Below are 20,702 nucleotides of genomic sequence, written 5' to 3'. Positions count from 1 at the left end.
CTACCCCTGAAGCCAAATTCTCCTCTTCTAGAAGCCTGATGACAAAGTATTGCTATATTATAATATTTGAGGCTTCTTCCTTGTGCCCAAAGGGTTCAAGTTCACATGAACGAGCACCACCAGCAGGGCACATCTTTCTAGTTAGCAGAAGGCCTATGGACCCTCTATGGTCAAAAGCTTTGGGTTTTGTAGTCATGTGAATTTGAGAGTCTAGCTGGGTCATTTGGGAAAGTTTACTTATAACCTTTATAACTTCAGTTTTTTGGTTTCAGGGTTGCTGTGATAATTAAGTGTAATACACCCAGCAAAATGTAGATGCTCTATAAAAGTTTTTTTCCTGGGAATAAGACTGTGACTTTTTAAGTCCAAGTAAGTATCCCCTGTCCCTTGACAAAACTGAAGACAGGGATATTAGCTAGGTACACATTAATCTACACAAACACAGCATTAATTATTTGGGCATCTCTTCCCCCCCCCCCAAGCAGATTGTAAGCTCCCTGGCAGCAAATTCTTTTTTTGACTTTGCTATATTCAATACATGTTGGTCCAGTGGATGAATTGATGGATATTATTTATATGAATAATAATAAAAACCCAACTAATGGCATGCTGTCCTGAATTATTTTTTTTTTTAATTTTGTTGTGGATGGACACAATACCTTTATTTTATTTATTTATTTTTATGTGGTGCTGAGAATCAAACCCAGTGCCTCACACATATTAGGCAAGTGCTCTACCACTGAGCCACAACCCCAGCCCCCCAGCCCTGAACTATTTTATGATTATCTTATGTGTCCATATTACAATCCCAGGGAAATTTGAATTCTTCATGATCAAAGAAAACCACATTCTTTGTATCAGTCAACATTGTAGGACATACAGAAGGCATGTACTAAATTCAGGATGAATGGAAATTTTGTAAATTATATAAATGAGAGCAAAGAGCTAGATAGGTTTCCCTTGATTCCCACTGCTTTTCTCATTATCTGGCCTTGGGGAAACAGTTTTCTCTTGTGGTCTCAGTTTCCTCACCTATAATGTAAGGGAGTTGAATCAAATGAACAGGTTGTTTCTTGCCAATTTATTCTAAGACTGTTAGATTATAGTCCCATGGAGGCCCAGGTAGGAAAAATAGAATGGTCACATATAGATTGAATCACAAAGGAATTCCTAAAATTTAGGTGCATATAGAAATACTGAACAGTGAATACTTCTGTTGAGAGAGATCAGAATGTGCACATCTCCTTGAGACATTGCAATCAGGGCTCAGGGCTAACAGCAATATTTTTATAGTCTTTTAAATTAAAATAAAACCCTTAAACTCTCCTTGTAGCCTGGATGCTATAAGCTTAGGGGTTTTCCTTTGCTTATATTACTTTAAAACTAACAGAAGAAACTTGAAGCCCGAGAGCCCCAGTTTTCCCCCTGGTCTGGCCTGAGCTGGCTGGGGTTTGAGGTTTGTTGAGAGTCCAGAAGGAGGTTCTCAGCTCTAGTAAATTATGGGGCAACTGGACAACTGGCCCTTAAGTAATCAAGAAGGAAGATCAGGAGAGCCAGTCAATTAACAATTAATGGACAAGGGCTAATTAAGAGAATACTTCCTTCTCTACTAGAAAATGGGAACTGATGACCAGCCTTCCATTGTTCCCTTATAGTGAGGATGGGTGGGACACTAGCCTTGCCCTTGGATGAGTCACACAGAGAGAACACATATAAAAAAGGTAAGTAGAATGCTTTTCAAAGATCTTCCTTCCATTTATACTCACTGTCTACTATATCAAGAAGGTGTCTCGAGTGTATTGGGATGTCTTTTTTTTTCTATGGAAGAGAATAGAAGTAGAGAAAATCCAATTTAGAGGGTGAGTTCTGGAGTTAGATCAACTAGGTTCACAGTTTGTGTCCACTGTTTAGTGAAGTCATGACCTTGGGCAACTTCCTTAACTTCTCTGTGCCCCAGGCCTTTGATTTGTAAAATGCGCATTCATTCAATAAATATTTATTGAAACTTCACATGGTAGTAGGCATTGTTTTGGGGGCTTGAGATAGAATAGTAAACACAAAATATAAAGTTCCCTCCTAGAACTTGTATTTTAGTGGGATAGGATGATAATTTATTCACTTAATAGGGTTTGGATGAATGTCCCCCTAGGGTCTTTGTGTTAAGAGTTTGGTGGTCCCTAGGGTGGGATGACTGGGAGGTAATGTAGACTTTTAAGAGGTGGGGCCTTATAAGAAAGAGGACATTAGGTTATAGGGGTTGTACCCTCAAAGGGCATTGGGACCCCAGAGGGTCATGAGATGAGCAGTTTCTTCTACCACATGTGCCCTGCCATTGTCCCCACCAGAGGCCCAAAGCAATAAGTCTGTCTGATCTTGGATTGGAACCTCCAAAGCCATGATCTAAACAAACATTTTCTCTTTATAAGTTAATTCTCTCGGGTATTTAGTTATGGTGATGGAGAGTTGACTAACACAGTGTTTTAGTGGATGTTAAATAAATTGATATATGTGAATTGCTTGTTGTCCATAGAAGCTAGGTTAGCCTAGTGCCCAGTTCACCACAGGGTGAAGGGTAAGATGTCTGCTTGCTATATTAGTTATTTAATTTTTTTAAATGCAAGAAACTATCTCTGGGTAAGAGTTACTGCTTAACACATTATTTCAAAATTCATTGTTTTTTCTAATTACAAAAGAAATGCCTCTGCATAAACAATCTAACATTACAAATATGAATGACTAAGAACACAAAAATCTCTGGCAATCCCATTCCTTAACTGTAATCACTATTAACAGTTTGGTGTATACACATCCAGATATTTTTTTTCCTTACATAACTTATTTTGATTAAATCATTTGTTTTTAGGAACTTTGTTTTTTTGTGATCCAACTTTATTAAAAAACATCTGGTAATCTTAATAAAAACAACAAAACAGAATAAGAAGAAGCTGTATGTGTGTGTATGGATGAGCATGACATGGAGAAAGACAGAGAAGATGAGAATAACACTCTATGCCAGGGGATGGGTGGGCTGCTTCATTCTTTCCGCATGAGGCTGGGATTTGGGGGGTCCTTGAACCTATCTATACTTTCTTTCCCTCCAGAAACATTCTGTTTCATCAAGTCTTCCTGGTGAAACATTCCTATTTCTTAGGGTTCTAATTCCTGTACTGGTTGCATATCTGATTTTCCCACATTGTGGACCATTTGCCTGTGGGTTGTTATGACTCATGTGTGCACTTTCCTTGGGGAATTAAGTTCTTCGTGGCATGGGCTGTGGGAGTATCCCTAAGGACAAGTTTTACTTTTCCTGTTGCCAGGTTTCCCAGAAATATCACTGGCAAGGGGCAACATTTTATATTCATTTCTTAACAGGAATTTTTGCTCCAAGTAGATGTTGTAAATGTGAACTCCAAATCCCCATGTGGTGGAGGCTTGGTGTTTTGGTTTCTCCTGTTTCTTTCACATTTTTTTCCCTAGATTGGTGACCAGGACCTATTTCTTCTTGAAGTTGGGGACAGCCATATGAGGCTCCCAGTTATTGTTAGGACTCTGTTCCTTTGTGCCCTGTTGTTCAGAACTCAACACTTGATCCTTCCTGGTTGTGGACCCATCTTTAGGTTGGAATGATGAGAGAGAAACAGCCATAAAAATGGAAGGACATTCATGATTGGAGAGTTAACAGCACGTAACAACGGTGATGTGTTTAAAAAGCAGCCTGAAGACCAGTAACTGGAACCCAGAGATCAAGGGAGGGGGTGGTAGGAGGTGAAGCCATCAAAAGTATCATTCTAGATCTGGAAGCAAAGTTTGGGGCTGCCATAGGTGTAATCTTTTAGTAAGTCAGTAGCAGTGGGTGGGCTTTGGATGGGTTAGTGACTTTCTTTTGGGCAAGTTTATAGTTCTCATTTCTGTACCAAGAAATGTGTCTGTGTCATAATAATCATGTGTTTGATTATGCAAGATGACAATTCTCTCAGACTGGTAGGTCTGCAAGGCTGAAACAACACTCATCAGAAAAAAAAAACGGTACAAAAATATGTGAGAAGACCCTGCCCTCTTGGGCACGTGGACACTCCCGCTCTCTGGGTATACATGGGTTGGGTTTACACAATCTCTTTCCACTGGGTGGGGGGGCAGTAGGGAAGGAACAAAATTTACTAATTGTACATACCAGGGATCTAAAATGGATATGAGTTACACTCAGGACTGTTGCTTTTGTTTTTTTCCTATTTAAGTTCAGCATTGGGAAAGAGAAAGTAATATTGGAAGGGAGAGGATGGATGGGTGGGGCACTATGGAAGGCAGTGATGTATAGATTAAGTCAGACATGGATATAGGAATGTAAAAATAGCACTAAACCACTGCCTAAAAGGGAGCTTTAGAATTTTCCTGAATTAACAGTAAAAAATAATAATAAATAATAGTAAACTCTAAGAGTTTACAATCATTTAGGTGAATGTTAAGTATTTTATGTAGATGGTTTCAGCTAGCCATCATAAGTACTCTACAACTTATTCTTAAAAATGCACTTTCAAGGGCTGGGGATGTGGCTAGTGGTAGGGCATTTGCCTAGCACATGTGAGGCACTGGGTTTGATCCTCAGCACCACATAAAACAAATAAACACATAAAATAAAGGTATGTGTCATCTACAACTAAAAAAGAATTTAAAAAATGCACTTTCAAGCTGAGGAAACTGAGGCACAGATAGGTTAAGTAGTGTATTAATAAGTACTTTGTTAATAGAGGTTCCAACTTAGTCTAGCTTTAGAATTCATGCTTTTAATGACCACGGTTAATAGTGGGGTCTTCCATGGGTCCCTGTATTTGGTGAGACAATTATACTTTAAAAACCTTCAGTTTCTTCATCTCTTACAATGAAGCTAATGATAGTACCTACATATTAGGGTTGTTGTGGGAACTAGGTGAGTTAATGTTGTAGGGACTTCCAGCATTAAAAAAAGAACAAAATCATGGAATTTTCAGGTAAATGGATAGAGTTGGAGAATATTAGGCTAAGTGAAGTAAGCCAATCACCCCCCAAACAAATGCTGAATGTTTTCTCTGATATGAGGATGCTGATCCATAATGGGGATGGGGGGAGCATGGGAGAAATGGAGGAACTTCAGGTAGGCCAAGGGGAGGGAGGAAAGGGATGGGGTGGGGGTGTGTGGAAAGATGGTGGGATGAGATAGGCATCATTACTCTAAGTGCATGTATGAAACACAAATGGTGTGACCTACTTTGTGTACAACCAGAGACATGAAAAATTGTGCTCTATATGTATAATCTGAATTCATTGCATTCTGCCATCATATATAACAAATTAGAATAAATACATAATTTAATAAAAATATTGTAGGGAGTGATTATACACATAGTGTGTGTGTGTGTGTGTGTGTGTGTGTGTGTGTGTGCACATAGTAAACAATTAAGTAAGACTTGTTGCTATTAATCCATTGAGGGAAATCAGAACTGCCATTCCTTCCCCCTCCCTACATATGCAAAAACATACCCTTCTATTACTTCATCTCCTCTACTATAATCTGAAAGTTTCAGGTCTGGACATGATTTTGTTCCTATTCTTGAAGTCAAGCTATAAAATCAGGCTGCTAAAAGAAAATGAAAAGGAAACAGTCAGCTGGCATCACTGAGTCCACTCCCTGGCCAATGGGTTTCTTCTAGCACATTTGGCCTCAGTCCTGAGGCTGGACTTAACTAGTGAAGTGTAAACCCTCTCAGTTATTCACTCTACTTGATCACCAAGAATATGAATAGGTCCTAAAGAGTTGGTGCCAATTGCGTTTTAATACAGTCTTCTAGCCCTTTCTGTGACCCAGGACAGATTCCTTGCAGGCCTTGGGGGTCCATCATCATGCAACATCTGGCTCCCATTCTGATGGGAATATGTAGGGGCCAAATTGTCAACAATTAGCCATATCAGGCTGAGACTGTCCTGCTTCTTCTTCAGAGGCCAAATAAGCCAGAATGAATTCCAGAGTTCCTTCCTCTGAGCTTCCTCAGATGTGGTCAGATTCATGGTCTACTGTACATTCTAGTTGATAGCTAGCCTGGGCAAAGTCTTTTGACCCATTAACCAATGAGCCAATCAACCAACCCACCTTCGCCAGTTCCTGAGGGCCCTCTATAGTGAAGCCATGTGCCCTAGGAAGTATCAGTCTGGTAGTGATAGGACTCGAGAGAGGAATGATCTATAAAGGCCATCCACTCCAGACCACTTCAATACTTTAAACTTTTACATTGGTTCAGGCACATCTGTGCCCAATCTCTTCTCTGACTGTGAAAGATTAAAGTACCAACAAACAAACAAAAACAAAAACAAAAACCTTAAAAAAACACTTGACAATTATGTATGTCATAATACGGTACATGAATATTTAGTAAGTGAAATATATATTTCATCAGATAATAAACAGGGAAAGAATTTCAGGTCTTGTTGGTCAGGGTCGATTTCCCTATGTTGGGCAGAATTTGAATTGGGACCTTGCTATGTGTTCTGCCTCTGGTCTCCTCTCACATTCTGTCAATTTTAATACACTACTTTTATTGCTCAGGAACATCCTGTAGCTTCGTATTGCTCACTGTATCAAGTCTCACATAAGGGTATTATGTGGATCAGTAGGTTTCAAACATTTTCAGTAGAATCCTTTAATGAAAAAATGAGCAGAAACCTGATATAGAAAGAAATTAAAAACAAGGTAATGTAGTGTTTCTTCAAGTTTAGATCTTTTATGGTTGATGGAAAATATTTCATTTCTAGCATCCCTGATGCACACTTGTAGAGTCCTGGACTCTAGGAAGCTTGTATTTTAAAACACTGAATTAGATGACTGAAGCCCTTTCCACTTTGGAAATGATAACCTTCTCTGTGGGTTTCAAGGCCTATTATAGTGCAATGATCAATTTAGGTATCAACCTACCTGGAATAAGGGTTACTCAGATAGATGGTAAAGCATTATTTCCAGGTGTGTCTGTGAGGGTGTTTCCAGAAGGACTGACATTTAAATCAGTGACCAAAATAAGGGAGATCTACCCTTACTCAAAGTGGGAAGGCACCATCCAATTGGTTGAGGGTCAGGATAGAACAAAAAAGCAAAGGAAAGTTGAATTTGCTCTCTTCTGGATCTGGAACACCTATTTTCTCCTGACTTTGAACTTCAGAACTTTAGGTTACCTTAATTTCTGATTCCAGGACATGTACTAGTGGCACCTCTTCCCTTCCCCAGCCCCACTCCAGGTTCTCAGGCCTTTGATTTGGACTGAACTTGGTCACCAACTCTCCTGATTCTCCAGTTGATCTATTGCCTATTATAGGACTTAGCCTCCATGGTCGAAGGAGACACTTCCCTCTTATTTATCATTATCCATCTCTCATTGATTCTGTTTCTCTGGAGAAACCTGAATAATATGTGTAGTTTGTCTCACTTCTATTTAATCTTATTTTCAACCAGTAAGCATTTACCTCTAGTTGGTGAGTCTTGTAGCTCTTGTAGAGTCTTCTGTGTACACCTTGTTTTACTGTGTTTTTGCTTTTCTTATGATGTTTTGTCTACATGAAACAGCATTCTTTTTCCTACTGTTTTATCAAGTTTGGCCTCAGATTTGGACAATGTCTATCCCTCCCCAGTTATCACTGATTGCTTCTTTTCTAAATTTCCATTAACTGAAGATCAATACCAAACAGTTAAGTACTTAAATCTTCTCTAATTATTTTTATTAAAAATATTGTTTTCTCAGAAAGACTGCACAATTCTTTTTTTTGGGGGGTGGGGTGGTACTGAGGATTGAACTCAGGGGCACCTGACCACATCCCCAGCCCTATTTTGTATTTTATTTAGAGATAGGGCTTCATTGACTTGCTTAGTGCCTCGCTTTTGCAGAGGCTGGCTTTGAATTTTCGATCCTCCGGCTGCAGCCTCCTGAGCTGCTGGGATTACAGGCGTGTGCCACTGCACCTGGCCATGGACCGTACAATCCTTAAGGGCACAACTCATGTCTTTTTAATTATTTTGAGTCTCATTACAGTGTCTAAAAGAGTGGTAGGCATATTGTAATTACTCAAGAATCCTGGCAATGGATGATAAAATACATTATGAACGTTTGTTGCTTCTAGCATCTCAGAGTTTTCTCACCTCGGTGTGAAAATAAAGTTCAGTTCTCAGAGTTCTGGCAGCAGTTTCTACTGTTCCTATTTCTTTGCCAGCAAAATACATCCATGACTTCATGGGACACATTTACCCTTTCCAGTTTGAAAATTCCAAAAAATTGATAAATTTTAGGAGTGTGGTGTGATATTCTGTTTTTCCACAGGAAGCTTTTTGGAAGAAATTCCCTGAACAAGGCAATCACCATTGTCTTCATCTGATGCACATGTTTGCCATTTCCTGTTTTCAAGCTTGTTAGCTGTCATGAAGTCAAGGATGAGCCCAGAAAATCAGGCTCATGAGTCAGGCAGGCCTGACTCTAGCCCACGATGTGTCTTCTGACCTGGATGCCCAGATGCATGAGTGCTTTCTCTAAACATGGAAATGCAGTGCTGCCAGGCAGAACCAGGGGCACAGTCCTGCTTGGAAAGGCATGCCAGCAGAACCAGGGGCACAGTCCTGCTTGGAAGCACTCCAAAGTAGAAGGAAGGCATTAATGTGGCAGGTGCATTGATAACATAGACCAGCACAAAGAATGAAATCTTTTACCTTCATTGCCATTTCTACCAATAAAAGCCCAGTTGAATCCTAAATTATGTTGGGCACTGGGACTTGCAGTTATCCACAGGGCACAGTTCAGAGATGGTGGTGTGCCCTATTCTCTTCTGTTTCTACCTTCTTTTCCTAGGTGAATTCAATCTTTCCCTTGACTTTAAATAACATTTACGGGATGGAAATTCCCAACTTTATATATATATTTCCGCCTCAAAACTCTTCTTGAGCTCCAGATTTACATAGATACTCAGAGGCAAAGAAAGTTTAGTAATCAGTTTATATAAACTCCAGTAGACATATGAAATATTTTTGGCTGCAAAACTCTTTGAGAGCAGGACTAGTCCTCCAACCCCACAACCCTGTTGGATTTCTCATCATGCCTACTTTAGTATCTGGCATATAGCAGGTTCTAGGTTAAATGTCCATAGATTTTACATAGTACATTTCTCTCTGTGTGTAATATATATATATATATATATATATATATATATATATATATATACACACACACACACACACACACACACATATATATCCATATTTACACACATTGATATAAATCTGCATATATGTATACATATAATATGTTATTATTTTCTTTGCTCTTTTTTCATTTCCAGGGTGCATCTTCCTATAATGCTGGTGCTCCCATATCCTGTCCCTCCCAGGCTGTTGTATTGGTGGCTCCCAGTGAACCAAGCCTCCTGATATTTATGTCCTTGTGTCCACCTCGCTTGGAGCCCAGGATAGGCCTGTGATTTGCTTTACCCAGTGTAATGTGGTGGAAGTTATACTGTGCCAGTCTGGGGTGTCATACTTGAGAAGGCCTGGCAGTTTCTATGTTGTGTTCTTGGGATCCCTGGACTGCCATGTAAGAAGTTCAGCTATCTTGTTAAGAGAAGAGGCCACATGGAGAGGCCCTGAAGAGTCAGAGAGACCTTGACACTTTATACATATAGGGAAAAGCATATTTCTAGTGTCTCAGCTGAGCCTGCTTCCAGCAAATCTTCCAGCTGAAAGCAGCTTTAAACATGATCACTGGCAAACCAGCAGATGAACCCACCTGTTGAGTCAGTTCAGTTTACAAGAATCAAGATCAAGTAACACATTAGGCCACTAAGATTTGGGGTGGTTTGTTACATAGAAATAGAAATGGAGGTGTGTGCCTTGATATCATAGACTAGGGGACAGTTAACAGTCTTGCAATCACACCTCCTTGTTTCTAGTTTTTACTTGAGTGTTCTGCTTTGTATGAAGACTGGACAAGCACTTGTTTCTTTGCTCCCTGTCAATCTGATCCGGGCACAGGAGACATACTTAGTATCTTTGAATGGAAATCTTTGGAGTACTTACCACACATAAGGGTAGAAACAATGGAATGAGCTGCAGAATGGAGATAGAATTAGGGAGTCCCATTGAAATTGAAGGGACATGAGGAATGCATGCTGGAGATCTTGGGGTTGGCTCAGGAAGGGCAGGGGCTCACATCAAATTCGAAAGGTAGCATTAAGCGGTGGGCCTATGTAGTAGCTAGCTCCAGAAACAGAGATCCAAGGCTGTCTAAATTTGTTTGAAAAGTTCTTCTACAAAGAAAACTAACAGTGAGCTAATGACTTCCACTACCGTGTGAATTTCATGTAATGTGTGTGTGTGAAAAAGAGAAAAGGGCGGGGGGAGCACGCCGTGGGGGAACCAGACAGAAAAATAGAAATGCTCAGAAAATAAACTTTCCTGGAGCTAAAAAGGAAATGACATATTTTAAAAAGTGAAAAAAAAATTCTTTTTCTTTTTCTTTTTTGTAACGGGGGATTGAACTCAGGGGCACTCAACCACTGAGCCACATTTCTAGCCTTGTTTTGTGATTTTCTTTTTTATTTATAGAGACAGGTTCTCACTGAGTTGCTAAGTACCTCGCTAAGTTGCTGAAGGTGGCTTTGAACTCCTGATCCTCCTGCCTCAATCTCCCGAGTTGCTGGGAATACAGGCATGTGCCACCTAGTAGAGTTTCTTTAACTATGTTGTTCCTCCTTATTTATCACTCTTATCTTCACAGCTTAAGAATCCCTACATGTGGAGTTTGGGAAACTAGAGAAAAAGGAGGTGGTTTCCTTTCCTGGCCTGCCTAAAGGTTGAAGCTGCAGGTAACATCAAGCTTCTGTCCAACCCAGGCCAGTTATTAGACAGCTGGGGCTCCGGGGCCAGACTTAAGATAGATAACCCCCACAATTCTGCTGTAAGTAACAGAAATGAAATTGGAAACTTATCACAGCAGGATATGGTGCTCAGGTGCAGTGTTCTGGTTCCCCTGCAAGGCAAAGTAAGCCCAGGAAGGATGGGATGACTAATCTCTGCCAGGGAACTTCAGTCTTGGTGTCAGCTTTGAGGAGGATGCTCCCAGCTTTCTGTTGTTGTGAATCACTGACTTAAATGGAGATTCCCTCTGTCCTTCTTAGTGGCCAAACCCAGGACAGGAACTGAGCCACAGTGAGTTTTTTTTTTTAGGCCAAAAAACCCCTTAAGACATCTGCCAATGAGTGGGGAGGGGTAAGAAGACGAAGATTTTTATTAGCAGGATGTTTGGAGATGTTGAAGGCAGGAGTCAACATTTCCCAAGTTTTTTTTTTTTCTTAAAATACATTGTGTAGGGCTTCAGGACTTTTGAGTCACTTAGGCCAGGCATTCCATCTTGGGGTTACTATATTTCCAAGTAGTGCCTGGGGAGACTAGCTCATTCCCCACCTACCGTATCCACAGGAACATCTGCTTTAGCTTATCAGAAAGTCAAAACACCCGCGCTCGTCAACCCTCATCTTTTCTGCTTAAAGACACATTCCTGATGTCTGATGCTCAGCCCTCCCCAGGAGTGCACCCCTGGGCCGCCCATGTGAGTGTGTAAAGCTGTGAACTGATTTTCATGATCCTTTGAAGAGCCTCTTACATCCTAGTTTGTTTAACCTTCTCACATGAATAGCAGGACTTCTCTTTGGGGAATCATGGAATAATGACTACTGACTCATTAGATAAGGCAGGAGTCCTGGAAACAGGAAACTAAAAACAGGCTGTGAAACCAATTTCATTCCCTTCTCTCAGGTAATTCAGAATGTGGAAAGCAGCCTGGATTCTGAGTCAGCACACTGGTGTTCAGCTCACAGTCCCACTAGGTACTGGATGACATGGGACAGGCCCTGTGGCCTCTCAGAGTCTTAGTTTTCTCTTCTATAAAAACAGTAATAATAATACCCATGTTTCCAGCCACACAGATTCTGAAGAGGTCAGAATAGAATAATGGGGTGGGAAGGCATGTTAAGAAGCATCTGATGCTTGAGTTCATTCTTATAGTATCATCACCAGTAAGTCATGAATCCTATCTTGGAATTTCTCTGTGATGGGGATCTCATTCTTACAGAGGGCAGTATATTGTGAGATGGCTCTGATTTATTTTGTGCTTTAAACAGCCTCTGTTGGCATCTTACCAGTTGGTTCTTCTTTGCTGGATACACAGAATTGAATGAAATACTATTCTGAAAGAACATTTTTCAGATGTCTGGAGTTAGTACTGAACTCTGATACACATAGAGCACAATCATTGTTATGATTCTCCAAAGATGCTTTAGGTAATTTATGACCCTTGATGTACCTTGTCAGACTTAAATGTGGTATTCAGGATGATTTGAAAGGGGAAGAATGAATTGGGAATTCACCTCCCTTCTAGATACTCTGTCTGTATTAATGGCTGCTGAGTCTTGAGTTAACTTTGCTGGTGACCACATCCCAATGCACTTCCTCCATAATATCAACTGAAATCACCGAACTTTCTGATCACTACCTCCTTTCTTTCCAGCTTATTCCACCTTGCATCCAGACCTCACCAGGACTTATGGTCCATCAATCCTGTCACCTTTTCTACCTTACTTCTCCTGCTGCACACATCCACATGTCCCTTTTTACTCAGCCTAGACCTTCTGGCACATTGTTAGAATTATTCCTTTGAATATACTCTCAACTCCTGTCTCTTTCCCTTTCTATCTTGCCTGGCAAAATCCCAACCCTGATGATATCCTACTCTCTGTCTCTTCCTGCCACATACTCAGACAGTTGAACCTAGGTAGAGAAATACAGAAACAGTTTAACTGACTGTCTTAGTCTGTTTTGTGCTGCTGTAACAGAATATCATAGTCTGAGTAATTTACAAAGAAAAGAAACTTATTTCACACAGTATAGCTACAAAGTCCAAAATAAAGCTGCCAGCATCTGGTAAGGGCTTTCATACTGCATCGTCTCATGGCGGAAGGCAGAAGGGCAAGAGAGTAAGAAAGTAAGAGCTTGAAATCATAGCTGTGACCCCCACTGCTTTTTTTTTTTGGTACTGGGGATTGAACGCAGGGGCTCTTAACTTCTGAGCTACATCTTCAGCCCATTTTATTTTTTATTTTGAGACAGAGTCACACTGAGTTACTGAGGCTATCATCAAACTTGCAATCCTCTTGCCTCAACCTCCCAAGTTGCTGAAATTACAGGAGCCCCACCATGTCCATGTACTTTTATAATTGGTATCAACTCATCTGTGAGAGTGAAGCCTTCATGACCTAAATGCCTTCCATTAGGCTCCACATCCCAGGATTTGGTGCATAGGAGATTAAGGTTCCAACACACACTTTTTTTTCAATTGAAAATAATGCTTTATTTCCAGTAAAATAAGCTGTAAAAATATATACAGTTTTTTTAAAAAAATTACAGGTTATACAATATGTGTAGTATGATCCCACTTTTAATAAAGAGTATGATAATTTAGTACATATTTGTGTGCAAAGGAAAGGGCTGGCAAGAATAATCATCAATCTGCCTTAAAGAGGGGAATATATGAAAATATAAAAAATGTTGTGACATTCTCAATTTATATAATTCTGACAAATTAAAACTATTTTTCAAAATGCATATGTTTCTGTTGTAAATCTTAAAAAAACTTTAAAATATAAGTTAAAAATTATAACTTAATTAACAGAATATCATTTTACTTACAATTCAGAAAAATGCCACAAGGGCAGGTGAAATGACTATGAATCCTTGAAAATGTAGTTTGAAAAGTGTTTCTCTATGTTAATTGATAAGATGGGTGTTTGAAAGTACTTGTATTTCGGTTCTATTGAACAAATATCTAAGACCAAACAACAAACTTGGTGAAAAGTTCTATTAAAAGAAAAATGCAAATATGTTATTGAGAAAAGAATCTTTGAGAAAGGAATTAAGCAGAAGAAATCACTTTAAAATGAAAACAAGATTGGTTATCACTTAGCACAGGCAGAATGACCCTCCCTTCATAGGTTCCACCATACTTTGGAAACATGAAAACGTGCCCTTCACACACAAATCCTTAAGGCTGGAGATTGAAACCTGGGCCACTGGAGAAAGTTAGAGAAATATCACTGGGAGTACAAGGTCAGGCCCCTCAATTTCCTCCATAAAGACTACACTGAACTCACAAGACATTTTTCAGTATTCCTCCTTATCCTCCTCCTGTTTCTCCTCCTCCTTTCTTTCTTTCTTTTTCTTTTACTTTTTTTTTTTTTTTTGCTTTTATAGGTTTTATTTAGAACTGGGTGGGTCTATCTGAAAGCTATCATTAAAGATATAGGTTTTTCTTAAGAACCACCATTTGACCCAGTTATCCCACTCCTTGGTATATACCCAAAGGACTTAAAATCAGCATACTACAGTGATGCAGCCACATCCATGTTTATAGCAGCTCAATTCACAATAGCTAAACTATGGAACCAACCTAGATGCCCTTCAATAGAAGAATGGATAAAGAAACTGTGGCATATATATACACAATGGAATATTACTCAGAATTAAAATACAATAAAATCATGGCATTTGCAGGTAAATGGATGGAGTTGGAGAATATCATGCTAAGTGAAGTAAGCCCATCCCCCCAAACCAAAGGCTGAATGTTCTCTCTGATATGTGGATGCTAACACATGATAAGGGGAGGGGTAGAGGGAAGAACAGAATTGGAAGGGGAATGAAGGGAAAGGAGGGGAGATGGAAATAGAAAAGATAGTAGAATGAATCAGACATAACCTTCCTATGTTCATTTATGAATACACCACCAGTAAAATTCCACATCATGTACAACCACAAGAATGGGATCCTAAGTTATACTCCGTGTATGTGTAATATGTCAAAATACACTGAACTGCCATGTATATCTAAATAGAACAAATAAAAAGCAAAACAAAACAAACAAAAAGATCCAATAGGGCTTCCAGATCCCATATCTGTAGAAGATGTTTTTTTGTACTTTTAACTTTGATACTTGTTAAAAGGGAATTCCAACACAAGCTTTTTCGGGGACAGATTCAAACCATACCACTGACCTAGGCTAAATTCATGACAAATAGCTTCAAGTGGGTCCATGGAGCTGCTCAGAATCACACCTCAGTCCCCAGGTCTAAATTCCCCCACTTTCCTAGATAACTAGCTCACACCTCCTCCATCCTTAAAGCTTTACCACTTCTTTCTCCAATCTCAAACTTACCGATGACCTTATCTACAACTAGACTGGACTCCCAAATGCTCCTTCCACCATGTCTACCCACCTTCTCCCTCTGTGCCCAATATTCTTCCTTCCCTCTCTCCCTGTGATTGGTTTCTGTGCTCTTCAGAATAAACTCTCCAGGTGTGCATTGGATCCTTGCCTTCTAGCCTACTCAAGAACTTTCCCCCCACATCCTGCATTCCATCACTGACTTCTCTACAGGACCATTCCCTCCTATATGACCACAATATTATTATAATTTTTTTTCAAATGAGGGGACCTGCTTTATCTTAAGAGGCCCAATGAATTGCAGACACCCTGACTCTCCCAGCTTGTGTTGGACTGTTACCAGGACTCCATCCCAGCAGCATGCCAGCTATGGCAGGGTGAGTGTGTGGCCAAGATGCCAGACAGATGGGGCAGGCAAGTTGGGTGGGGCTGCCAATATTGTGCACCCCAGTGAAGAGATGACACCTCATAAATCTAGCTGGCCCAGAGTCCATGTGGTCTGTTTATTAATACTGCCTTGTCTTCACATGGTGGTGGTGGAGTGATGATAAATGTGGCAAGCTGCCTTCCAAGGTCATTTTGTCATAAGAGGAGTGTCCTTTTTTCACCACCTGCAACATTCTTATTCATGCCAAGAGCAATGAACACCTCAGACCAAGAGAGTTTTCTTCCTGGAAAAACATACTTTTCCTCCAGATTACAGAGATATTGGCCATCATCCCTCCACTCCCCTCTCTACTGCCAAAGATTCTCCCAGAGAATGAGCCCATTCAACCTCCAGTCTTCCCAATACGTGGGGTCCAGTTGGAATATTCAGACCACCCAGAAAAGTAAGTGTCTTCTAACACTTGTTTGTGATTCTAACAAAACCAGGGTTGACATCAGTCACAGTAGCTCTTAAGAGCCCTCCTTCCGCAGGAAAGATGATGGAATGTGATGGACATTATTACCCTAGGTACACGTATGACTGCACATATGGTGCAATGCTACATCATGTACAACCAGAGAAATGAAAAGTTGTGCTGCAATTGGGTACAATGAATCAAAATGCATTCTGCCGTCATATATACCTAACTAAAATAAATAAATAAAAATTTTTAAAAAAGAGTCCTCCTTCAAAAAAGCTTGGCCTACTTACTTATCTGTCACAGCCTGCATGAACTCATCCAGCAAGTCATCGTACTCCTTCCCTCGCACGCGCTGGTGTTTCAGGCCGATGTAAAGAGGGTCTCTGAGCAGCTCCTGGAACAGACAGCACCCATTTACTTACTTGCTCCCACTGTTCCCGATTTACTATTATTATTATTGGTTCTTTTGGGGGGATGGTACTGGAGATTGAACACAGGGGCAGTCAACAACTGAGCTCCATCCCCAGGCCTTTTTTGTATTTTATTTAGAGACAGTGTCTCACTGAGTTACTATTGTTTTTAAAATAAGTGTTTAGGTTGAGTGGGAAGGAGCAAGTAGGTGGAAGAGGAAGAGAATCCTTCCACCCACACCAAGGGGTCAATTCTGGAAGGGTCTGCAGGCCAAGCCACTGAAAGAAGGTGGACTCCCAAGTGGTCCCCACTTTAGGAACAAATGATGCTTTGAACAAGGCAAGCCTCTCAGACACAGTCCTCTAACCCTGACTGTAGGCTCTGGGTTTATTTCAGGATTTCTCAACAGTACCACTATTGGCATCTTGGCTTGGATAATTCTTTTTTAAAAAAATATTTATTTTTTAGTTGTAGTTAGATACAATACCTTTATTTTATTTATTTATTTTTATGTGGCCTCACATGTGCAAGGTGAGTACTCTACCACCCCAGCCCCAGGCTGGGATAATTCTTTAGTACAAGGGCTGATTGACCAATATCTTTGGCTTCTAGCCAGTAGAAGCCAGCAGCATCCCCAGTCATGACAATGAAATGTGTCTTCAGACATTGCCAAAGGTCTTCTTGGAGGTGAAACTGCCACTAATTGAGAATCATTGTAGCTGACTTTAGGCAGCGTCTGGTATTGAAGTTTTGGGCCTCATCCAAAGCTCCTGATTGGACTTAGAAAATCATTGATTGATTGATTCATTCATTCATTCCTTCAATGAAATCTTACCTACCACATGCCTCACACATGGGATACAAATATAGAATGATACAACCAGAAATAGCTCAAGAAAGATGCTCACCTTAAGCCCTAGCCTGTGACCACTCTGCCATTTGCAGTTCTTGCCGTCAAAGCAGTCACATGCTGTTGGGTCATTTGCTGTGTCTACACCGGTCTGAATGACCTCTCCCACTGGAGTTTCCACCTTTTCTATCCCCTATGAATTGGAAACTCATTCATGCATGGTATGTTTTATTTATTTATTTGAATTTTTATAGAAGTTTTATATGTAAGAGCCAAAAATCTGGAAACAAAACCTTAAATGTCCTTTAAAGGTGAATGGTCAAACAAATTGTCACATGCATTCTATAGAATATACTACTCATAAAATTATTGGAACAAACTACTGATACATAACAACACCTGCACTAATCTCAAGAGAATCATGTTGTGTGAAAGAAAGCTATTTCCAAAAGGCTACATCCTACAAAACTCCATCTATAGAACATTCTTGAAATGACAAACATATAGAGATGGAGAATAGGTCAGTAGTTTCAGAGGTTGGGGAGGGAAAGGAAGGAATGTGGGCTTGGTTATAGAAGGACAGCATGAAATATCCCTGCGAGGATCTGCTCTGTATATATACTGCTGTGATGGTGCAGGAATCTCCACATGTCACAAAACTACATGGAACTAAACACACAAACACAAGGTCAATTTCCTGGTGGTGATATTGTACAGAGCTATGTAAGATGTTACCATTGGGGGAACTAGATAAAGAGTATACAGGATCTCTCTTATTCTTTTATTCACATGCTGAAACAGCATGTTAATCCACATTATTTCAAAATACAAAGTTCAAAACTAAACAAAGAACTTCATTAAAATGTTTGCAACTTCATATAATAAAGATGACACACTTATTGATCTTCTACTACTGCTGATGAGGGGCCCCCAGAGGGTTTTGGAGGTGAGTGAGAAATGGTTGCTGCCTTCAGGGTGCTCAGTCTATTGCAGGTAAACTAACTCTACTGCAGGGTAGGGAGACAGTGTTTGGAACAAAGTGAGGCACATGGAAGCACAGAGGAGTGTGGTAATTTGCCTTGGCTGTTGGATGTGGGGTTGTGTTACAGAGAAAATTGTCAGGCACTGAAAGACTGGCAGGTTTCAGCAGGTGGGCTGGGCCCTCTAGGCAGAGGTGTTGGCACAAAGAAAGGTTGGGGGCTGGAGCATAAGAATAAAGAAAGTACCTGGTGTGTTTGGGGAATGTGAAGTAATTCCATGAATTATGGTCTTCTGAAATTACCTATTTTTGTATTTGGATCACCAAAAATAAGAGTCCAGCACAGGAGGACAGGAGTTATTTTATCTTCATCTCCATCTGAGCAGCTACTGCAGAATGCAAAGATAAGGATGATACCTTACTACCCTCAAGGGGCTTAGTGTAGAGTCTCACCTTACCATCCACAAGCTGTGTGACTTTGGGCAAAGCATGTGACCTCTTTGAGCCTCCTTCTCATCTGCCAAGTGGGGATGAAATACTAGCTGCAGAGGATGGTTGTGATGATTTAGTGAAATAACAACAAAGAGCTTTGTGAATTATAACACATGCTATGAAATAATGGCAGCAGTTGCAGTTTTCATAGTGTTCCTATGTACCATGTTCTGTCTAGAGCAATTAGCAGCCTAAAGTCATGGCAGCCATTGGAAAAGTGAAGCTCACAGGTGAATCTGCTGAAGGGAGGGTATTTGGTATCAACCTTAAGCTGCTCAATGACTGGTCACTGTGCAGGGCTGGGATGGGCCATTCCTGCCCACCCGAGATTCCCCTGAGGCAGTCTTTGCTTGGGGACTTTCAATTGGCCAGACTTCCTCTCCCTGGGCTGCACTGCAGTCAGAACTGTTCTTACTCAATTCTAGATCCTTCCTTCTCTCCTTTCATAGGAGTCTGACCTGTTTAGTAGTCTGAAGATCCTGCCTATCTCCTATGACTTTGGAAGCCCTCCCACTTTACTTTTGTTTTCTCTAGGAATTTCTTACAAATGATCTGAGAGACAGGTCTCATTACTTTCTTTCATGTTACAAATGCAGCAGCAAGATACAGAGTGGTTAAGCAACTTGCCCTAAACCTTGAACTAGTAAGGACAAGAGACAAGATTCAAACCCTGAGTCCACGGTCTCAACATGCAGCCATGCTGCTTTGGTGGCTTTTTGGTACATCAACAGAGATTGACTTACAAGTTTTTAAACCCTCTGCTCTCCTTCTGTCCTATTTTGATGTCATTGGAGGAGGTGGTGGGGAAAGGTGCAGGGACAGAAAATAACAGGAAATATTTGCCTTTACAATCCTTCATCCCCAGTTCTGGGTCCATATAATCTGTGGGTTTAGCACTTTGTTAGAGTATCACAGGTCTGCATTTAGAAAGTGGATCCTCACCTCCTTCTCTCATTCTCTTTGTTCTCTGGATTGATCCTTGAAACTGTTAGGGCTCTTTCTTGTTAGGTGTGTGTGTGTGTGTGTGTGTGTGTGTGTGTGTGTGTGTGTGTAGTGGGGAACAAATAAAAGGTTAAAGGTGGGACATATTTGGTGCTCACCCTCCACATGCCTCTTTCAAAGCAACCATCTAAAGGACTCTTAGTAAACACCTAGTGAGGAGGAATGATAAAGTAAATGATGGTGTAACAACTCCATGGACAGCTGGGCAGTCATTAAAATGGGTTTTTAGACTTTGCAGCCACCTGGACAAATGTGGATGAGACTATTTAAAGGGAAAAAGCACAATACAAGATTGCCCAAATCATACAGGTATCATGATTACAACTATCTAAAAACACATCCACACAGGCACATGTAGAACCTAGAAAGACAAACACAGAAATCATTTTAAATAGTGCAACTCCTGGTATTTGCAGAAAATATTCATGTTTTGAGTTCATGTAAAGATTAGAAGGATTCATGGTAAGTTATAACTTCTAATATTTCCAAGTCACAGATTTGAATCATGATGCCGCAGGGAGCATAAAATGAATTTCTCAGTGCCAAATATGCAGTTTTTGGGGTGAGTCAAATTCTCCAGGGGCATGAAAGAATTTTTTGATTTTTCAAAGGTTTCTCATTATATCTCAGTGAAGATCAAAGCTCAATCATGAGCCAGGCACTATGAAGCCTGTAATCCCGGTGACTTGGGAGGCTGAGGCAGGAGGATCTCAAGTTCAAAGCCAGCCTTAGCAACTTAGTGAGACCCTGTCTCAAAATAAAAAAATAAAAAGGATAGGGATATAGGTCAATGGTTAAGTGCCTCTGAGTTCAATCCCTGGTACCAAAAAGAAAAAAAAGTCAACCACAATGAG

At 40.4% G+C, this 20,702-nt stretch overlaps 1 protein-coding gene across 6 annotated transcripts in view; it reads right to left on the bottom strand.

Moving 5' to 3' along the window:
* ME3 (malic enzyme 3) overlaps window positions 1-20,702 on the bottom strand; it is a 201,515-nt gene that overhangs the window by 33,507 nt on the left and 147,306 nt on the right. For all 6 annotated transcript variants that reach the window (XM_081282420.1, XM_081282422.1, XM_081282423.1 and 3 more), the window contains one exon: window positions 16,405-16,508. In XM_081282420.1, the coding sequence (XP_081138546.1) occupies window positions 16,405-16,508 (104 nt within the window). The remainder of the gene's footprint in view (window positions 1-16,404; window positions 16,509-20,702) is intronic.

This window comes from Spermophilus citellus (assembly GCF_964194105.1).
Source record: "Spermophilus citellus genome assembly, chromosome: 2".
Taxonomy (NCBI): Eukaryota; Metazoa; Chordata; class Mammalia; order Rodentia; family Sciuridae; genus Spermophilus; species Spermophilus citellus.
The sequence above is the reverse complement of the archived record's forward strand: the minus strand, read 5'-3'. Positions and strand labels throughout refer to the sequence as shown.